Source organism: Aquarana catesbeiana, linkage group LG02, assembly GCF_042186555.1.
Source record: "Aquarana catesbeiana isolate 2022-GZ linkage group LG02, ASM4218655v1, whole genome shotgun sequence".
NCBI classification, from domain to species: Eukaryota; Metazoa; Chordata; class Amphibia; order Anura; family Ranidae; genus Aquarana; species Aquarana catesbeiana.
Genome location: NC_133325.1, coordinates 455,695,051 through 455,718,471, shown reverse-complemented (window position 1 = coordinate 455,718,471; position 23,421 = coordinate 455,695,051). Strand labels below are relative to the sequence as shown.

Genomic DNA, 23,421 nt, shown 5'->3' with positions numbered 1-23,421 from the left:
ACCAAAAACTGTGTGTTTACACTAGGGGTGTTGAAATTAATCGTCGAATCGATGCATCGGGATTCGACTGTCCACGATGCGGCATCGATTCTGTAGCCTTAAGAAATCGATTATTGAGGATGACGTCATCCTCGCGCCGTGCCGCCGCACCATGCCCTGCCTCCGAGTGGAGCTGAAAGCCGAAGTTTCTGCGCCGTTTTGATCCGCCTCCCACTGACGTCACCCCCCTGCGTCGCGAGGAGAGGAGGCCTTCCATTCATCCCCTTCTCTCTCCCCTCATCGTCCCACCCCCTCACCAGCCAATAGATAGTGATCCCAGGCGGCGTCATGGTGGTGGAATGCGGAAGTGAGGAGCCACGCTGTGTGCACGTTGGAAACATGGAGCGCCGGCGCCGGAGCTTGTGGTGGCTGGAGCTGTCCCTGCTGCTAAGAGTGGTGGCCGCGGCCGGCTTCTGGAGCACGGAGCTCCGAGGAGGAGAGTGGAGCCATCAGTGCTTTTGGTCCCGGAAGGTTTCAGAGCGGTGATGGAGGAGGATGAGGCAGAGCTGGAGGAGAGCCAGAAGAGCAGTAGAGCCAGGTGAGGGGGCCATGGGGAGGACACTGAGAACTAAAGACTGACATGGTAAGGGAGGTGCCAGACTGTATGCAATAAAACCAAAAATGGTGTGCAGTGCTTTGCAGTGACAAATGTACAAAAGAGTGTTATTAAGTACGTAGTGAACAAATATAGTCCTGAAATATATAATCTGTGATCTGATTGAAAGAAATCTTCTGTATATTCAAAGTAATTCCAGTGCTGAGTGTTCTCTGCTGTGTTCAAATCATTCCTGATTTCTGGTGAATGATTTGAACACAGCAGAGAACACTCAGCACTGGAATTACTTTGAATACACAAAAGATTTCTTTTAATCAGATCACAGATTATATATTTCAGGACTATATTTATTCACTACGTAAGACTCTTTTGTGCATTTATTATCACCACAAAGCACTGCACACCATTTTTTGTTTTATTGCCCTATCTGCATGCTCACTGTGTAGAGATAGGGGGGGGGGGTGCGGCGGTGAAGAGCAGAGGACTGTGTGGATGCTGATCGAGAAGGATGGGAATTGGTCCGTGGTGACACTGGGCAGGGGAGCGCTATGGTAATAGTATTATATGGTGACAGGTTAGTGGTGAGGGGGGGCGGGGTATTGGTCATCTTGGATAGGACAGTCTGGCACCTCCCTTACCATGTTCAGCAGGTCTGCAGTCTCTGATCATCTCCTGTACCATGTCTGCAGTCTCTGATCATCTCCTGTACCATGTCTGCAGTCTCTGACCATCTCCTGTATCATGTCTGCAGTCTCTGACCATCTCCTGTATCATGTCTGCAGTCTCTGATCATCTCCTGTATCATGTCTGCAGTCTCTGATCATCTCCTGTAGTATGTCTGCAGTCTCTGATCATCTCCTGTATTATGTCTGCAGTCTCCGATCATCTCCTGTATTATGTCTGCAGTCTCTGATCATCTCCTGTAGTATGTCTGCAGTCTCTGATCATCTCCTGTATCATGTCTGCAGTCTCTGATCATCTCCTGTATCATGTCTGCAGTCTCTGACCATCTTCTGTAGTCATTTGGGGGCAGTCTGGAGCTCCCCTTTAAGTTGTCTGCTGTGTTTACACTTTGCTACATGCAGGGAGTGTTGTCTTTTTTTTAAGAACAGATACAATTTTAAAAATGGAGTTCTTCTGACTACTTAAATTTTTTGGATGAAAAAAAGTAATCGTGATGCATCGTGAATCGTGGACCTGATAATCGTAATCGAATCGAATCGTGAGGCCAGTGAAGATGCGCACCCCTAGTTTACACACACAGATCCCGGTTCTCCGTGTGCCACGGTCGATCGCGGGAGCCCGGCGGTGATCGCAACCACCGGGCACTCGCATCAGCTCTGTGGACGAGCAGCGGGCACGCATGTGTGCCCCTAGTGGCCACAGGGCGAAGCTACATTACATTCGCCCAGCCGTGCTATTCTGCTGCAGTACAACTGCGGTTAAAAGTCCAAATGCCACGTACACACGATCGGACATTCCGACAACAAAATCCTGGATTTTTTTCCGACGGATGTTGGCTCAAACTTGTCTTGCATACACACGGTCGCACAAATGTTGTCGGAAATTCCGAACATCAAAAACGCAGTGACGTACAACACGTACAACGAGCCGAGAAAATTAAGTTCAATAGCCAGTGCGGCTCTTCTGCTTGTTTCCAAGCATGCGTGGACCTTTGTGCGTTGGAATTGTGTACACACGATCGGAATTTCCGACAACAGATTTTGTTGTCGGAAAATTTGAGAACCAGCTCTCAAATTTCTGTTGTGGAAATTCCGACAACAAATGCTTGATAGAGCCTACACACGGTCTGAATTTCCGACAAGCTCACATCGAACATTTGTTGTCGGAAATTCCGACCGTGTGTACACGCCATTAGAAGTAGAGCCTACATTAGATTTCTCCACTGTATGTACAATAGGGGAGTTATGGCTCTCACAATAGCTAGACTTCAAACAGAGCATCCTTCATTCATTTTTTTTTTATATGGTAGTTGAGTTGATGGGGCTAATAGTTTACACCTGAGACATGTTATCGTTTTTGCTGTCTTTTCAGCTCACAGGAAGTGACAAGGACACAACATTGCCAGCAAGATCAGCAGGTATTTTCTGTACTTGCTGAAAATGCTCTTGACCTGAAAAAAATGTAATTAATCCAGCCACCACATACATCTAAAAACTTTTAATTGAAAATATATAAAATATTTTTTTTTTTCTTTTAGATATGCCTTAATGGTTATTTTTGGTAATTAGATATTGCTAATTGTGTAACCAGGTCTGCTTTCACAAAAAAATATCCTAATGAGCTCTACTTCTAGAAGCAAAGAAATATAAAAGAATTGCAAACAATAAGTGTTTGCACGTTTACTAGCAACATTCAGGCATTTTACACTGCTATTACGACTAAGAACAGTGCCGAAATGTGTAAGCATTTAAGTATTTTTTTCTTCTGTACGACTGTTAATGACTAAAAGAGGGCTGGTATTACATGTGCTGCACTAGCCACACAGACATATTGTGATCAATTAGCCTTGGTGTGACAGCCGTGGAGCGAAATTTAAGAAACATTTTTTTTAATCTCTGCATTTTTTTTAATGATGCTCACATACTTTATGATACATTATTCTATACTTCTTACTACTCTGCAAGGTAAATAATTAGCAAAACCCTAGATTTTTAGTAAAACGCACAAATGTTCCTTTTTTATCCTGTTTGCGTTGCACAAATGTCATCCGTACATTTTGGTAATTATATGATCCATTTTTCAGAATACATATGGTTTAATTTCTAACTTTAGAATAATTATTTATGGTGGACAATGACAATAGAGTACTGTCCGTGATACTTTTTTTTTTTGCACTAACATATATGGAAGAAGTCTGCAACAAGATTAAAACTGCAAGTAAAAGCACAACTGTTACACAAGAAGAATTTAGTTAGAACGTTCTTGCGGAAATTCTACCAAAGGTGAGTCGACTAATTTTGTTCAACGGCCCTTCAAATTTTGTCCAGACTTGCTACTTAAATGGAATTCCATCGCCTAGAACATGCACATCATAATATGTACAAATCTTCCCCTACAAGAACATCATTCACAGTTATAAATCTGCGTGCTTAAGAAAAAGTTTCCATCCTGCGCCTTTGAATTTTTTCATCACAATGCTTGAAAAGAAATATCAAATTGATTTTAGCATCCAGAATGTCAGAACGTTTGCGTTACCTTTTTGCGCTGTGTCAGCAGGAGAATGCGGCCTGTTTACAGGTGACTTGAGGTCCATGTTGGGTGGATCTTTTTTAGCCACTAAAAAAAGCAGAAATAAATTATTTGGGAATGTGTGTGAAACCTGGCTAATTAGCAGTTAGCAGTTAACAAGCTATAAAGATGACTATGTATTCTATAATGCTTCCTCCTCCCACCATAAATAGAGCTCTATATACCTAGTAGAGGAGACAAGAAATGTTGAAAATATTCTGCTGCTTCGTTGCACATGTGGGAGCTTCAACCTGTACTCCTGTATAAGTTATGAATGTTTTACTGAACATTACCACTTTAGAATCATAGTTGCTTTCCTGTGTGGGTTGAAAGTGCCTGAAACCAATGCTCAGAGGGTATGTGTTTCCATTGATAATATCTTATGTATCATCAAAGCGTGATGAGTCTTGTCTATATATATATATATATATATATATATATATATATATATATATATATATATACACACACACATATATATATATATATATATATATATATATATATATATATATACACACAGTGCATTGAAAAAGTATCCATACCCCTTGAAATGTTCCACATTTTGTATTATTACAATCATAAACGTAAATGTATTTTATTGGGATTTTATGTGATAGACCAAACACAAAGTGGCACATAATTGTGAAGTGGAGGTAAAATGATAAATTGTTTTCCAATATAAATAAATATCCTAAAAGTGTGGCGTGCATTTGTATTCAGCCCCCATCACTCTGATACCCCTAACTAAAATCTAGTGGAACCAATTGCCTTCAGAAGTCACCTAATTAGTAAAAAGATTCCACCTGTGCGTAAATTACATCTCAGTATAAATACAGCTGTTCTGTGAAGCCCTCAGAGGTTTGTTAGAGAACCTTAGTGAACAAACAGCATCATGAAGGCCAAGGGCCACACGAAACAGCTCAGGGATAAAGTTGTGGAGAAGTTTAAAGCAGGGTATGTTATAAATAAATATCCCAAGCTTTGAACATCTCACAGAGCACTGTTCAATCCAAAATGGAAAGAGTATGGCACAACTGCAAACCTACCAAGACATGGCTGTCCACGTAAATTGACAGGCCGGGCAAGGAGAGCATTAATCAGAGTAGCAGCCAAGAGGCCCATGGTAACTCTGGAGGAGCTGCAGAGATCCACAGCTCAGGCGGGAGAATCTGTCCACAGGACAACTATTAGTCGTGCACTCCACAAATCTGGCCTTTATGAAAGGGTAGTAAGAAGAAAGCCATTGTTAAAAGAAAGCCAAAAGATGTCCTGTTTGCAGTTTGCGAGATGCCATGTGGTGGGAGAAGGTGCTCTCGTCAGATGAGACCAAAATTGAACTTTTTGGCCTAAAAGCAAAACACTATGTGTGGCGGAAAACGTACATTGCACATTCCCCTGAACACACCATCCCCACCGTGAAACATGGTGGGGGCAGCATCATGTTGTGGGAATGCTTTTCTTCAGCAGGCACAGGGAAGCTGTTCAGAGTTGATGGGAAGATGAATGAAGCCAAATACAGGGCAATCTTAGAAGAAAACCTGTTATGCCATGTACACGCGAGCAGACTTTTCAGCATCAAAGGTCCGACGGTCTTTCGACGAAGTTATGACGGACTTTCGAACGACCGGACTTGGCCACACACAAACGGACTAAAGCCCGGTCGAAAGTCCGTTCTTTTGAACGTGATGACGTACGACCGGACTAGAATAAGGAAGTTCATAGCCAGTAGTCAATAGCTGCCCTTGCATCCTTTTTTGTCCGTCGGACTAGCATACAGACGAACTGATTTTTCGACCGGACTCGAGTCTGTCGGAAAGGTCTGAAACATGTTCCAAATCTAAAGTCCGTCTGATTTTCGACAGAAAAGGTCCGCTGAAGGTCAGATGAAGCCCACACATGGTCGGATTGTCCGACGGATTTGTTCCGTCGGACCAATCCAGTTGAAAAATCCGGTCGTGTGTACATGGCATTAGAGACTTAGAAACTTGAGTCTGTGGTGGATGTTCACCTTCCAGCAGGACAACGATCCTAAACATACAAACATCCCTGATGTTGCTCCTTTTATATATAGAAGAAATCCTTCTTTTGCTGATTGTGTGGTCAAAAAAGTGCTGGATCCACATATTAGACCCCAGATGTTCTGGGACAAGGCTGGTTTCTATGCATGCAGTAAGTGTAAGGCCTGCCAGCAGGTTAATGCCCATATTAGGGGTTTGACTCATTTTAGATCCACTGCAAATGGTAGAGAGTTTGAAATAAAAGAGTTTATTTTATGTATGTCGACCCATGTAGTGTATGCCTTGGAATGCCCATGTGGGCTAATGTATATTGGCAGGACCAAAAGAACCTTAGGAAAACGTATTTCAGAACACATATACAATATAAGTATTGGTTATAAAGATCATAGTGTGTCGCTCCATTTCAGACTTAAACACAAAAGAAACCCTGCTAGTCTGAAATTTTGGGAGATGGGTAAAATCCATCCAATATGGAGAGGTGCCAACCTTGTCTGTGAACTGTCTAAATGCGAGACTAAATGGATTTTTCTTACTAACACATTGAAGCCCAATGGAATGAATGCGGAGCTGGAACTAAATTGCTGGAACTAAATTTATTGTTAGTGATTTTTAAATGTTTAGGAATTTCCTACTATTTATGTAATGTTTTTGTGGTTTTATTCTATTTTAATCATATTTTATTAATTTCCAATTATCTTGTCATATGTTTGTATGGTAAGCCGGGTATGTGTTTTTTCCGGGTACCCATGCAATTTTTTTCATTGAGACTTAAATTTTTGATATGTAATGATTAATGTGTTCATTCAATTGTAAGAACAGGTATGGGTAATTTGCGGGCCGGTATGCATGCAGTGAGAAATACAATGGATAAGAGATCTTTGGGATGAGTTACATTGTGCCTAAGCTCAATGTGTCAATTAAGTGAGCAGAGAGCTATGTTCCTTTTCGATCGTAATTAGATTAGATCGGTGTTTCATTGCATGTATTCCGTCTCGTGTTCAGTTGATCACTGGCAGTGGTGATTTCAACTGTTGTTACCTATGGGGGGGTCTGCAGGGTTAATATCCTGGGATGCCTCTGTATAAAATTATTGAGCTGTGCTGTGTGGCCACGCCCTCTGACGAAGACGTGATGACAAAACGAGTTAGGGTGTGACCATGCGGCTCTTTCTGACTGACAGTGGCTTGTGACTCGGGCAACACTGAGGACAGGTTGTCCAGGAAGAGGTGAGAGCACACAGGCTGAGTGTGCAGTGTTTGCGTTATTGGATCAATGCGAATTGTTATCTTTTTATCTTGGGGAAAGTATGGAAATAAAATTTGTACAGGATTACGCTATGTGCCGTGTTCCCTTGTCTTTTATGTATTACCGGGTTTTATGAGAACGATCTAGGAGATTGCTGATACAAGGCTTCTCTCATTAGACCTTGTGGGGACTGTATCACCATAGGGGGGAAGTACACGTGGTGTAGTGGTGATGGCATTAGAAGAGATTCTCCCTGTTTCCTCACCCTGGAGTGGATGCATGCTATCAATCTTTTAGCACCTAGGAACTGTTTCTTAATGTTCCTACGTGTATTCACTTGTATGTTCCGTTGCTAGTGGGCACACTCACCATTATTCATGTATGGACTTGATATTTCAGTCTATAAATTTTAAGCATACAGTACTTATTTGTACTGAGAGAGCACTGTTAATGCTAGATTTTTGGATTTTCAAGCATTTTGCGTGATTATGTTTTTTTATAACAGCTGCACTTATTTGCATAATAATAGTCTATCTTATTCCTTGAGCGCTGGGAACCGGAGTTCTTAGTTGCTAATCTTAGAAGAAAACCTGTTAGAGTCTGCAAAAGACTTGAGACTGGGGCGGAGGTTCACCTTCCAGCAGGACAACTACCCTAAACATACAGCCAGAGCTACAATGGAATGGTTTAGATGAAAACATATTCATGTGTTAGAATGGCCAAGTCAAAGTCCAGACCTAAATCCAATTGAGAATCTGTGGTAAGACTTGAAAATTGCTGTTCAGAGATGCTTTCCATCCAATCTGACAGAGCTTAAAGTGTAACTCCACATTTGTTAAGAAAAAAACATTCCCCTCTGGGTGATCTATGTATATTAAAAGGATTTTAACAAACTTTGTTGCAGATTCCTACCTTTTGTTATTCTGAAGAAACCCCTGTGTGTTTGTCTGTATCCATGTGGAAAAGAGATTCCAGTGGGAGTGGTTTCATAATAATCAATCAGCTGCTGCACCTGCAGGGCTCTAATAAGGAAAGCTACTGGCCCTGCATCCCTTTAGACGTGATTTCCTATTGGAAGTATCTCACCAAATATGACATTTTTGTTGCAGAGGATGCCTGATATCTTGTATCTTAGGGCTGACTTCTGGGAAAATTGGCAAGCCAATCACACAAGCATGAAATTATGTTCCTGGGTGGTGTTCTGTACACATTCTGTGTACAGAACACCTCCAGGTAGCCATATTGCATTGCATATTACAGAAAATTACAGAGCTGCAAATTGATGAGGAATGGTCATTTTTAATAACATTCCATGACAATATGATTTGTGTCGCAATTGTATACACTATATTAGCTATTTTTCCACATGAAAGTGGAGTTATCCTTTAAGCTATTTTGCAAAGAAGAATGGGCAAAAAGTTCATTCTCTAGATGTGCAAAGCTGGTGGAGACATACCCAAAAAGACTTGCAGCTGTAATTGCAGTGAAAGGTGGTTCTACAAAGTATTGACTCAGGGGGGCTGAATACAAATGCACACCACACTTTTCACATAATTATTTGTAAAAATTTTTGAAAACCATATATCATTTTCCTTCCACTTCACAATTATGTGCCATTTTGTGTTGGTCTATCACATAATATCCCTATAAAATACTTTCACGTTTTTGGTTGTAACATGACAAAATGTGGAAAAATTTCAAGGGGTATGAATACTTTTCAAGGCACTGTGTGTGTGTACAGTAAACTGTGTATATGTATATACATATACATACACACAGTTTACTGTATGTATGTTACATTAAATACAATACATCAAAGTTCATACTGTTGCTTTAGTTAGCACAGTGGTGTATGTGGTGTATGAAGATTAATATATTGTATGCAACAATTTTGGTTTTATCAAATGCAACGTTTTTCCAGGGTCTTCCAATATGTGTCTAAATGCAGTTCAACCATTCAGCAAAAAAGTGACTTAGATAAAAGCACAGGCTCTGTCCGTACCGGATGATGGGAATGACGTGCTGGATTCAACCAGCAGCACAGACAGACATATGTGGCATAGCATTTAGGTAGTATCACAGACAAGCCCAAAAAAAGGATCCATCACTCAATCAGAGCAAAGAGCCAAAGCAGAGAAAACACTCAGTAAGGGAGCAGACCACAGAGCTAACAGATGGAGCTCAATAATTGGCAATCTAAAAAGACAGAGGGGGTCTCTTTAGGACCACAGCAGCCAATCACAGTAGTAAGTGCCCGCCAATCCCACTCACACAAATTTGTTCTCACACACAATGAGATCAGTAATCATTGTGCATGTACAGTAGAGTGCCCACAGACTTGCAAGGTCAGGCAAGTACGTGTTCAATACATGACATGGGCAAAGGTGTGAGTGGAGTGCTTGGAGTTGCTTAGTCTTGTTCAGTGCAATGCAGCTTCAATACAAAAATGTATTGCTTATAGTGGTCCACAACACTGGCCAAATGGAGAGGCATTCAACTGCTTTACTAAAAGTGCATCTAAAAAATTTACAGTTTAACCACTTGCCGACCACCCGCCGCAGTTGTACTGCGGCAGAATGGCACGGCTGGGCGAAACAACGTTATGTTATGTCGCTTCGCCCTGTGGTCACTAGGGACGCACGTGTGCCCGCTGCTCTCCCCCGGAGCCGATGTGAGCCTCCCGCGATTGCTTCTGACACGCGGAGAACCGGGATCTGTGTGTGTAAACACACAGTTTCCGGTTCTCTGAAGGGAGAAGAGACTGATCATCTGTTCATACAGACTATGAACAGCGATCTGTCATCTCCCCTACACAGTCCCCTCCCCCCTTCAGTTAGAACACACACTAGGGAACACAATTAACCCCTTGATCGCCCCCCCCCTAGTGTTAACCCCTTCTCTGCCAGTGACATTTTTACAGTAATCAATGCATTTTTATAGCACTGATCGCTGTAAAAATGCCAATGGTCCCAAAAATGTATCAAAATTGTCCGACGTGTCCGCCATAATGTTGCAGCCCCGATAAAAATCACAGATAGTCGTCATTACTAGTAAAAAAAAATAATAATAAAAAAATGCCATAAAACTATCCCCTATTTTGTAGACGCTATAACTTTTGCGTCGACCAATCAATATACGCTTATTGCGATTTTTTTTACCAAAAATATGTAGATGAATACATATCGGCCTAAACTGAGGAAAAAATGCGTTTTTTTATCTATTTTTGGGGGATATTTATTATAGCAAAAAGTAAAAAATATTGCGTTTTTTTCAAAATTGTCACTCTTTTTTTGTTTATAGCGCAAAAAATAAAAACTGCAGAGGTTATCAAATGCTGTATTTGTGGGGAAAAAAAGGACGTCAATTTTGTTTGGGTGCAACGTCGCACGACCACGCAATTGTCAGTTAAAGCGACGCAGTGCCGAATCACAAAAAGTGCTTTGGTCAGGAAGGGGGTAAAATCTTCCGGGGCTGAAGCGGTTAAATGAAAAACATCTATTTCAAGTACAATGTATAAACAATGGATTTATAGGTAAGCTCTGCATACCTTAGTCCGACCTCAGAATACAATTATAAAAATAAAAAAAGATATATATATCATGTTGATAGAAATAAGAATCATCATACAAACCTGGCCTTTTCACAGTTGCTATTCTTTGAGGAGGTTTGTTCGCTTTCTAAAAGTATTTAGCAGGAGAAAAGAAAAAGACAACTATCAGAATATATTATTTTGGACAAAAGGATCTTGCGTTTGTATGTGATTTAGCTATAAAAGCCAGTTGTGTCCACTGATTATGTATACTGATTGTATTGAATTCAGTGTTGAATAAAATATATAAATACATGGAGTTGGTAGAGAATATGACAACATTACCAAACTATATACTGTATATGTGTATATAAATATATATACAGTGCATCCGGAAAGTATTCACAGCGTTTCACTTTTTCCACATTTTGTTATGTTACAGCTTTATTCCAAAACGGATTAAATTCATTATTTTCCTCAAAATTCTACAAACAATACCCCATAATGACAATATGAAAGAAGTTAGTTTGAAATCTTTGCAAATGTATTAAAAATAAAAAAGGAAAACAATCCCATGTACATAAGTATTCACAGCTTATGCTCAATACTTTGTTGAAGCACCTTTTGCACCAATTACAGCCTCAAGTCTTTTTGAGTATGATGCTACAAGCTTGGCACATCTATTTTTGGGCAGTTTCTCCCATTCTTCTTTGCAGGACCTCTCAAGTTCCATCAGGTTAGATGAGGAGCGTCGGTGCACAGCCATTTTCAGATCTCTCCAGAGATGTTCAATCGGGTTCAAGTGTGGGCTCTGGCTGGGCCACTCAAGGACATTCACAGAGTTGTGCTGTAGCCACTCCTTTGTCATCTTGGCTGTGTGCTTAGGATCGTTGTCCTGTTGGAAAATTAACCTTTGCACCAGTTTGTGGTCTAGAGCGCTTTTCATCAAGGATGCCTCTGTACATTGCTGCACTCATCTTTCCCATGATCCTGACTAGTCTCCCAGTTCCTGCCACTGAAAAACATCCCCACAGCATGATGCTGCCACCACCATGCTTCACTGTAGAGATGGTATTGGCCAGGTGATGAGCGGTACCTGGTTTCCTCTAGACAGGACACTTGCTATTCAGGCCAAAGAGTTCAATCTTTGTTTCTTTAAACCAGAGAATTTTGTTTCTCATGGTCTGAGTCCTTCGGGTGCCTTCTGGCAAACTCCAGGTGGGCTGTCATGTGCCTTTTACAGAGGAGTGGCTTCCGTCTGGCCACTCTACAATACAGGCCTGATTGGTGGAGTGCTGCAGAGATGGTTGTTCTTCTAAAAGGTTCTCCTCTGTCCACAGAGAAATGCTGGAGCTCTGTCAGAGTGACCATCGGGTTTTTCGTCAGCTCCCTGACTAAAGCCCTTCTCCCCCGATCGCTCAGTTTGGCCAGGCAGCCCATTCTAGGAAGAGTCCTGGTGGTTCTAAACCTGTTTCATTTATGGGTGATGGAGGTCACTGTGCTCATTGGGACCTTCAATGCTACAGAAGTTTTTCTGTACCCTTCCCCAGACCTCTGCCTCGATACAATCTTGTCTCGGAGGTCTCCAGACAATTCCTTCGACTTCATGGCTTGGTTTGTGCTCTGACATGCACTGTTAACTGTGGGACCTTATATAGACAGGTGTGTGCCTTTCCAAATCATGTCCAATCAACTGAGTTTACCACAGGTGGACTCCAACCAAGTTGTAGAAACATCTCAAGAACGATCAGTGATGAAACAGGATGCACCTGAGCTCAATTTTGAGTGTCATGGCATAGGCTGTGAATACTTAAGTACATGTGATTATTTAGTTTTTTAGTTTTAATAAATTTGCAAAGATTTCAAACAAACTGCTTTCACATTGTCATTATGGGATATTGTTTATAGAATTTTGAGGAAAATAATGAATTGAATCCATTTTGGAATAAGGCTGTAACATAACAAAATGTGGAAAAATGTAAGCGCTGTAAATACTTATATATATACATATATATATATATATATATATATATATATATATATATATATACACACACACCGTATATTCCTCCGTATATTTAATATCATTAGAAACTTGGACGAGTCTGTTGTTCATCAGACAAACCCAGTGAAATGTACAGCCTGCATGTCTAATGATCTAAATAGGATTTTTCTACCTACTGTAAAATCCATTTCTTATAGTTAATTAAGGGACACAGAATTAGAATTAAATGTATAGACAATTGGGTTATAATGCCACCTTTGGAAGACATTGGAAAACAAAAAAGCAGTTGGCCAGCTAAGTTTATCCCCTCTCACTTCCAGCATGCTTCAGTTTAATAGAAAAGCAGTATTAGGAGTAGATCACAAACGCAGATTACTGTGCTCTGTTTCTAAACTGTGCTACTGTTACTAAACCCACAACAGTAATAGCAATCTGAATATGCAGTAAAGCATGCTTGTTATACACACTGTGGAACCTAAGGAGTTAATCCTCTGCATTGTGCAAAAAGGCTGTTTGATCATGTCTTCTCTGTTCCTCTGCTTCTTCCACTGTCCCCAAACCATCTCCTGATAGAATAGAGTCTTGGGGACAAGCTGCACATGCTCAGTTTGGTGTGTATTGCTAGAGAGTATTTTTTTTCTTGGGAGAGTGCATGTGATCAGTACAGGGTCAATCAGTACTGTCCAGACAGAGGGTCAGGGGTCCTGCAGCCTTATAGGACAGTTAGAGCAGAATGAAAACTCCTCCTACAAGTTTTAACTGTGTGTGTGACTGCCCACTAAGAGCCGAGTAAACAGGAGATGGGAGCTCAGTGATTTCCTGTGAGAGATGAGAGATGGTGAGCTGCATAAATGGGGGAGATGGGCGTAGATCAGGCTGCAGATGGGCACAAATTAGGCTGCAGATGGGCACAGATCAGGCTGCAGATGGGCACAGATCAGGCTGCACTGAAGCTGCAGATGGGCACAGATTAGACTGCATTGAGGCTGCAGATGGGCACTAATCAGGCTGTATTAATGCTCACTGACCTTTATTTTGCTTCAAAGTGGTTTATTTAAAAAAAAAAAGTTATTTTTCCTGAAACTTCCTTCTTAAATTGGGGTGAGTGTTATATGCCTGTGCGTGTTATACGCCGATAAATAAGGTATATCTCCCCTGAGAACATCTGCTTAAGGACGAAATGCTTTGGGCAGAGCTTGGTTTGTGATGTCATCAAGTCCACCGGTGGATTGGCGGCAGCTCTTTCGAATGAATGCTTTGTCTTTCTGTTATGTGAATACATTTCTGGTAATACATTTCATTGGTGCATATGGTTTTACATTATGGATATTGCCCTGTGTTTCTTTCATACCTTCTTTGAATCTTGGATGTGAGTGGCCAAGCAGGAGAGTCTTTGCAAGCCTGGGCTATATCTTCTAAAAGTACTATTTGATCTCTTACTACCTAGAGATCCCATGTAGCTGGTAAGAGGTTTGAGCACTGTTTTGGTGGCATTCCTTCAAACCTACACAGTTTGTCTTACAAGAGCTATTTAGCTTTAGCTGAGAACTTTTTTTTCATATGTTAAACGTGACTTGCACCTTATATTTTTTGAGCCATATATTATTCTGTTCATAATTATATACTAAGGGATACTGTACCACTTTTTTTGTTTTATACATAGAAATAAGGTTTTTAAAACAGCAACACACCCTAATGAGTTTATTTGCATGTAGCTAATATATATTGTAAGGCATTGGCTGGCAGGATTGTAGACAGGGTATATGTGTCACCTAGGTTTCTAATGAAACCTGGTTGTGGGGAAAACATTTTTTTTCTTTCCCAGACTGTTGCCATATCCTGTCTGGGTCCTGGTTTTGTAGAGCTTTTGGTGGGTTTAATTCTCTAATCCTAAGTCCATATCGTTCCTAGTAGCCAGACCAGAATAAGTCCCAACTTTTATATGGGTCTTTATATATGTGAGCTTACTGGTGCTCGTGGTTCTCTCTCTCGCTTTCCCTTTCTCTCGTGAAAACCTGCTGCTGGGCAAAAAGGCTGAGTGCTGACAGAACACTAAAAATGTACAAATATTGCCTGCCTAAAACTTAATGAAAAACTATTGAAAGTAAATATTGCCTGCTTGTTTTGAGAAACCCTTTAGGGGAAACCCTGTTCAATCAGAAGTAACCTGAGTTTAGTTTGTTGCTCAGCTGTGCGGATGTTTTTCTTGTTTTTATGCTACAGACTTGCTGTACAAAACCCCATGTGATGATTGTTTGCTGCCTTGGTGAATAAAAGTGCAGTTTTCATGGTGAAAAGACTGTAAATTCCTCCTCCTGAGTGAGGGAGTTGCCATTGCAAATATTTTTCTGAAATTCCAATTTCATAGCCATTAATTCAATGGCTTCAATACTTTCTGAACCCAAAACAAGTAAACATAGTATACATATGATGAGAAAATTCAGACAAAAGTCAGAAGTTCTTATTTCCATACTTTTTCTAAGATAGTGCCTGGAAGATTTGATGCCAGAGGATGAGTTTACAGTGGTTGTAAACCCTTACAGACCACTTTTTGCTACAGGTAAGCCTAAAATAAGGCTTACCTGTATCTGCCCAGGATATCTCCTAAACCTGCACGTCATTGGCTCATATGTGTTGTTGCTTCAGTGAGTGTGCCGTTACCGGCGGCTCCCACGAGTGGGCATGACGTCATCGCGGCTCCAGCCAATCACAGCGCCGGAGCCACGATACCTGGAAGTAACCCCCTGGAGTGATGTCGCCGGCCGGTGCTGTGTACGGGCACCGCAGCGAGGGCTTCGATCTCAGGTGAGTATTACATAATGAGTTAGTATGCTATGCATACTAGCTCATTATGCCTTTGTCTTGCAGGTGTTTGTTTTTTTTTTCATAGTGGCTTTACAACCACTTAACAGCCAGGTAGCTAGCATTTGGAAAATGGGGAGTCAGCAGGACTAGTTTCTACACTTTTCTTAGCAAATGTTTACTTTAAAAACAATACAGTGAAGAAATAAAAATATAAGGACACATTGACAGCCTTGAAACGGCATTGATTATGTACAATAAAGGTCTAGTCTAAACAAATTTGTCTGTGGATCCATGGATTCACACACAACAATGCAATCCTGATTGAGGTTCTAATGCTTCTCTTCCCTATCAAAAACTAAAAGAAAACAGTTGGGGTCTGGAGTTTCTTCAATGCCTTTTTTGCAGAAAAGGTAGTATTCTGAGATTGCAGGAAATTGCATGAGGGTTTTGTTAGATGGCCAGGTTAGATGCAAATATCACTTTGTGGCACTGTTCTTTAAATTGATAGACTAAACATGATAACATGGAGACATGCAAAAAAGTTATTAGCTATATTACAAGATATGTTGTTTCAAGTATTAGCCCCATATTTTAACATACAATCTAACAAGCTAGATGACAGTTAAATTGAGATATGGAAAGTATCTAAAATGACACAGGTGTGAATACCATTACTATGACTACAAAATGATTCCTGCGTATATTGTAATGCACTAAATATCATTTTAAGTAAATTTTACCCTTCTGATGTCTGAAATCCTGACAGTCTGCTACACAGAAATGAATAAGTAGGGCAGACAGCAGAATTGCTGTTCTTTGGTATATAACAGGAAATGTGCACTTTGATGATAATTTCTTTCAGACACAGGATGTGAATTGCTGTTTCTTAGTTTTTCATAGTAGTATAAGCAAAGATATAGTACGAAAAAGTTATGTATTTAAAGCATAATAGTATGCGCATCTACATGAGTGGCAACACAACATTTCTCAACATGTCTTTAGGCACATGTGTGGCCATTTTTAATTTATTTTATTTTATTTACACACCTGTTTAAGTAAAAACTTTCTTAAAGGGGAAATTCCCAAAATTTTGTGGAAATTCCTTCTCACTTCCTGTTGCATTTCTGGGACAGGAAATAAAGGGAAATCTTACCAATTAATCCCAGGCAGCAAAAAATGAATCAGAGGGTTTAACCATTCTCTGTTACAGAACTACCAGGGCTATCATCCCTGACCAATCCCTCAAAAATGTTCGTTCTCTAGCTGTTTTGCTGACCTACTTCTCCATCACGGGCATTGCATGGGTGCAAATGCACAGTGAAAGGCTTGTTCACTTATTGATTAACGGAAAAGAAACAACCTGAGAGGACTATCTCATGCAATAAGAAAAAGTAGTGGTGCGCCTTGCATGCTGTCTACCACAGCAGCGTATGTGCTGAAGCCAGCCTTTTGAGAAGTTTTAATGGTCATATGTGGGCATGTGGCAATTTGCCAAGTAGGCGCCTATCCAGGGGAATGAGAGTCACATAGTAATTAAGGGACTGCAAAAAGATGGTTCCTTGTTGTCTAGCTAACACCGCCCCCACCCCCCCACCCCCATTGTAATTGCAGGAAATTTGCTGAATTCATTGTTTTGCTAGTTTTAATAAGATCAGATATGGCCATCCTTACATATAGAAACCATAATGATTCCTACAGCAAGAAATCAAAATTTAAATGTCACTCTTTTAGAGCTGTTTATAATATCAGGCATTTAATTGGTGTTCCTTTTCTTCATATTGGAAAAATTGGGGTTGATATTAAAGACAAATATGCTATTCAAATTTCAAGGGATATCTCCCAGAGCTTAGTGGTAAGGTGAAGGTCTGCTAACTTTTTTTGTTTTTCTAATTTTGTTTGCACATGAAAAAGTTGGCTTCGCTCAGAGTTAGTTTTAAATACTCCATCTTGTTTCAGGTATATACAAATAGTCCATTTTTAAAGAAGTCCTTGTCCAGCTGCTTTCTCACAGGAATAACAAAAAACTGTTTTTTAGTCTTCCGGGCATACAGCCAGCTAATTGACACATGATCTAACCTTATCACTTAGCTGTAGAAAAGTCTTTGTCAGTTGTAGAATAAACTGAGAAATCTTTCAGACTATGATTGATTGTATGATTTCTCCCTGTGTGCACAGTTTTCAACATATTTTGGATATATTTTTAATTTTGTATACTGAAGACAGCTTCTAACGTCATTACACTTGATTTGGTATTCTTTGCAAAGAGAATTTTAAGCCTTTTTGCTTTTAGTAAATGAATAAATCTTATGTTTGTTGTAAATTCAACAATAATGGCCTTTAAAGCTTCTTGCAATTATCTGGAAATTATTAGTTATAAATAGCATTATCATATTTGGGTAAAGCAATCCTAAAATAGTATGCATGCTACAATCAGCACAGCCCATATGCCATTTACAATGCAGGGACTTACAATGTGTGAATTGGGAGGCAGTAATAATACAAAGTTATCTGGAAACAGGCCCGTTTTTCCATGTAGTTCTCCTTTCCACCAGCCCTCATCTTCTGTCTCCTGCGTGACATAATCACAACATAGGTCAGCGCTGAGGTTTCTAATACACCACTGATAAATTCATACAAAGTATTCAGCATATTTTTAAGATGCATAATAAGGTGAAAACAGAGTTAAAGTGATAGTAAAGGCTGTTTTTTTTTGTTTTAAAATAACAAACATGTTATACTTACCTGCCCTGAGTAGTGGTCTTACACTGAGCAGCCCCGATCCCCCTCTTCTCGGGTCCCCCACCGACGCTTCTGGCCCCACCCCCTGCCGAGTGCCCCCATAGCAAACCACTTGCTATGGGGGCACTCGTACGTACTTGTGCCCGAACCTCATTTTTAGACACACAGAGCAGGACTTGGCCCCGTCCCCTCTTCCTTCCCATTGGCTCTGATTGGCAACAGTGGGAGTCAATGGCTCCTGCTGCTGTATCTGCTGCTGAGACCCAAGAGAGCCTGGGCTCTCACGCACATCCCTGGATACAGATCATGCTCAGGTAAGTATTTGGGGGGGCTGTGGGGGAAGATGCATGCAAAAGGATTTTTACCTTATTGCATAGAATGCAGATAATAATGAACGCGCATCTTAATGAACACAACATACAGGAATATGGGAAATGATTATCGGCGCAGACACACGTACACCTACACAGGTTGAACTGGATGGACTATTGTATTCAACCTTACCTACCATGATACTATATGTAGCATTGCGGTATCAGCAACTAAGCAATTATTGTTTACTTAGAAACTATGCAAAACTATGGGTAAATATTATAAAAGCTATGCTTAAAGCGGGGTTCCACCCAAATTTTGAACAATATCTGTATGTATTCTCTTCCTTGCCTAGATGCTGACATGCCGTTTAAAAAAATTTAAATCGCCGTAATTACCTTTTATTTTTCTATTCTTCTTTGCACTTCCTGGTTCTCCTCCCGTGGGAGTAGGCGTGTTTCTAGCCTCTCCCAGACTCCTGGGAGCTAGTCTCAGGCTTCCCAGGATGCCACTGAGCATGTGCGAGAACGAGCGGTGAATGATGGGAGCACAGCATTCACCACATCCAGGAAATAAATGCTTGTGGGCTTTAAATGCCCACAATGAAGATGGAAACCGCCTGCAGTGAATAATATAAGTTATTCTTTCCGACGAAATCTAACACAGGCGGACATATTACACACAATATGTGAGTATGTAATGCTGAGAAGAAAAGTTTGTGAATGAACTAAAAAAAAAACAAAACGATAGATAGGTGGACCCCCGCTTTAAACCCAGTTTTTTATTAAAAAAGCATCAATATATTTCCAAATACATCTCACTATGTAAAGCGTTGTGAAAACAGTACACTGTATTATAACAAAAATAATAATCATCTAGTGTCAAGACCTGAACCTATCCTTATGTCAGCCCCCTGTAATACCCCTTACAAAAGACTGTGAAGACCTTTTAACCGCTTGCAGACCACCCCCTGTACATACACTGTGGCAGGGTGTCCGGTTTGCGCTGGATAACGTATCTGGTTACAGCACAAGCTGATCAGCAGGTCCCAGCCAATGATTGATCAATGATTGATCACCGGGACCCACTGGTCAGCAGGAAAAAAAACAACAAGATTGCTTAGTAAAAGCAGCACATATTACACACATTACACATTGTTAGGCACACAGTTAACCTCTTGATAGCCCCTAGATGTTAACCCCTTCGCAGTCAGTGTCATTAGTACACTGGCAGTGTATAGTATTAGCACTGATCACTGTATCAGTGTCACTATTGATGTCAGTGTCAGTTAGTGCTCCCCCCAGCCAGCATCAGCTAGTGTCAGATTGCCTGCTGCACTATCACAGTCCCACTATAAGTTGCTGATCACTGTAAATTTCAGAGTATATAGATATATACAGTTGTGCTCATAAGTTTACACGCCCTGGCAGAATTTGTGATTTCTTGGCCATTTTTCAGGGAATATGAATGATAACACAAAAACATTTCTTTCACTCATAGTGTTTGGCTGCCATTTATTATCAATCAACTGTGTTTACTCTTTTTAAATCATAATCACAACAGAAGCTACCCAAATGACTCTGATTAAAAGTTTACATACCCTGGTGATTTTGGCCTAATAACATGCACACAAGTTGACACAAAGGGGTTTGAATGGCTACTAAAGATAACCATCACATCATCACCTGTGATCTGTTTGCTTGTAATTAGTGTGTGTGTATAAAAGATCAATGAGTTTCTGGACTCCTGACAGACCCTTGCATCTTTCATCCAGTGCTGCACTGACGTTTCTGGATTCTGAGTCATGGGGAAAGTAAAAGAATTGTCAAAGGATCTGTGGGAAAACATAGTTGAACTGTATAAACCAGGCAAGGGATATAAAAAGATATTCAAGGAATTGAGAATGCCAATCAGCAGTGTTCAAACTCTAATTAAGAAGTGGAAAATGAGGGGTTCTATTGAAACCAAACCACGATCAGGTAGACCAACTAAAATTTCAGCCACAACTGCCAGGAAAGTTGTTCGGGATGCAACAAAAAACCCAAAACCCACAAATAACTTCAGGTGAAATACAGGACTGTCTGAAAACATGTGGTATGGCTGTTTCAAGTTGCACAATACGGAGGCACTTGATGAAAGATGGGCTGCATGGTCGAGTTGCCAGAAGAAAGCCATTACTACGCAAATGCCACAAAGTATCCTGCTTACAATATGCCAAACAGCACAGAGACAAGCCTCAAACCTTCTGGCACAAAGTCATTTGGAGTAATGAGATCAAAATTTAGCTTTTTGGCCACAACCATAAACACTACATTTGGAGAGAATTCAAAACAAGGCCTATGATGAAAGGTACACCATTCCTACTGTGAAACACGGAGGTGGATCACTGATGTTTTGGGGATGTGTGAGCTACAAAGACACAGGAAATTTGGTCAAAATTGATGGCAAGATGAATGCAGTATGTTATCAAAAAATACTGGAGGAACATTTGCATTCATCAGTCAGGAAGCTGTGCATGGTACATACTTGGACATTCCAACATGACAATGATCCAAAACACAAGGCCAAGTCAACCTGTCATTGGCTACAGCAGAATAAATTGAAGGTTCTGGAGCAGCCATCTCAGTCTCCTGACCCCAATTTCATTGAGCCACTCTGGGGAGATCTCAAACGTGCAGTTCATGCAAGACAGCCCAAGAATTTACAGGAACTGGAGGCTTTTTGAATGGGCAGCTTTACCATCTGAGAAGATAAAGAGCCTCATCCACAAATACCACAAAAGATTTCAAGCTGTCATTGATATTAAAGGGGGCAATACACTGTATTAAGAACTGGGGTATGTAAACTTTTGATCAGGGTCATTTGGGTAGTTTCTGTTGTGATTATGATTTAAAAAGAGTAACCACAATTGATTGATAATAAATGGCTTCAACCAAACACTAACCATGAGTGAAAGAAAAGTGTTTGTGTTATCATTCATATTCTCTGAAAAAATGCCCAAGAAACCATAAATTCCACCAGGGTATGTAAACTTATGAGCACAACTGTATATCATAGTGACCCATAAACCAATCATTATTTACAATGTGAGGGCTAGTGTAGATAGTATATAGGCAGTCTGACAGGATGCCCAATCTCTGTAAGTACTCTTCTTACTTCATAAGGTTCAATAAATTTTTCAACTGTATCAAACTGTTCCATTCCACTTGCTTCAAATAGAAACCTCATTGCTTGCTATACAGTGTCTAAACATACGTTCTTAAGTAGCCTAAAGTGCTGCTGATAAACCAAGCACTTATGATCTGTAAATACAGTGAATATTCAGTAATGCCTGGCACACAAGGCACAGAACAGCTGAGGCAGCTACATAAATGCTCCCAGCAGAGTGTCTATAGTTAAATGATTCTCCTGACAACAGCTGTCAAATTAAATAATGTATCTCTCTCTCCAATTATCACATGGAGCAAAAAATGTATCATAAAAAAAAATGCTAGTCCCTGCATGGGCGTAACTTTTGCCTGTTTACTATTTGTTAAAACCAAATAAAAACTTTTGAAACAGAAAAAAATGTACCATAAAGACCCGTGAGTGATTTCAATTTACCAGACTGAAAATTCAGCTTGATTCAGAGTAACAAAAACAAAGGCTGAAAAAACAGCCCATGTCCCACTACTCAAAAGCATAGGGGGCTTATGTGAACATAATAACTGTATGTAAGTAAAGTGGGACATCTTATGCATATTTAACACTAAGCTGAAGTGGATCAAGGGCTGGTGTGAACAAAGGGTGCTAACAGCAGTTGTAATAAAAATAGTACAGGGAACTGCTGCCCTCTACTGCTACCTGCTAAAATCACAGTGTTAATTATAACTATGTATTAGCACTTCCTGTCTCTGGGGGAAGGTTAAAAAACCCCAGAAGAATGAAGTGGAAAGAAAGAGAGAGAGAGTAGCTGACACTACATGTTTACATACAGGAGCTGCATTACTGCAATACTGTATTTTATCTAGATCAGAAGCAAAAACTAGGTCATTGTTCTGGCTGTTTAACTGTAGCTACCCATAACTTCTTGATCTGAATCCTAGTGACAGACAAATCTCTGTACTATGGTTATTATCTCACATGGACTATACCAGATAGCTAGGTCTGTGCTACTGTATGCATGTAGTACCCACCTTCCACTATATTGGTAATTAACCTATCTATTGCATATATTCACAGCTAGCTCCCTACTGTGCATGCGTGAAGCGTGCTGCGCTTTCTAATTAGCCTGGCAGCTGAGGAAGGAGGAGGGGGGCCGAACTTCTGAGAGACTGCACCGCGGCACTGTCTCCAGAAGTGGGGAATGGTATCTGTCAACAGGTATTCGTTCCCCCCGAAAGGTGCCAAATATGGCACAGGAGGGGGGGAGGAGACGGATAAGCAGAAGTTCCACTTTTGAGTGGAACACCACTTTAACTCCTTTCTGGTCTGGGATTCTATAGCGAGTTTTAGCTTAGGGCTTGATAACCAGCATAAGCTAGAGCCAGGTTAGGCATCTGATGGCCACTGGTAGTTAGAGATGTGGCTGCATGTCAGTTTAGAAATTACTAGGGAGGGAATAAAATCCAGAGTAGATAGGTGACTCTGGGATCCAGTGCCACACAATGGTTTCTGCCAGTGAGAAGCTGCATTCAAGGTTGGTTGGACAACAGTTGGAGGATCTCCCCATCATCACCGTTAGTGTCTTCAGGTCGCCAATACAAAGATGGACACCATATCATGATTATTCTCTGGGTCCCCTGTGAGTGAACTTTGCTGCAGCATTCATCTGGGGTATCTCTATTATTAACTATATACCCAGGTATTCTGTATGTACACAATTTCACCAGGACTCCTATTGAGCCCTTTGCTGATAATACCTGTTTGTACATTGGAT

The 23,421-nt window shown here is 40.6% G+C and overlaps 1 protein-coding gene across 2 annotated transcripts in view; it reads right to left on the bottom strand.

Annotated features, from left to right (window-relative positions):
• Positions 1–23,421, bottom strand: part of SH3D21 (SH3 domain containing 21) — a 178,217-nt gene that overhangs the window by 49,066 nt on the left and 105,730 nt on the right. For both annotated transcript variants that reach the window (XM_073615621.1, XM_073615620.1), the window contains exons 9-11: positions 17,923–18,021; positions 10,745–10,790; positions 3,815–3,895 (exon numbers count right to left, since the gene is read on the bottom strand). In XM_073615621.1, coding sequence (XP_073471722.1) covers positions 3,815–3,895; positions 10,745–10,790; positions 17,923–18,021 — 226 coding nt within the window. The remainder of the gene's footprint in view (positions 1–3,814; positions 3,896–10,744; positions 10,791–17,922; positions 18,022–23,421) is intronic.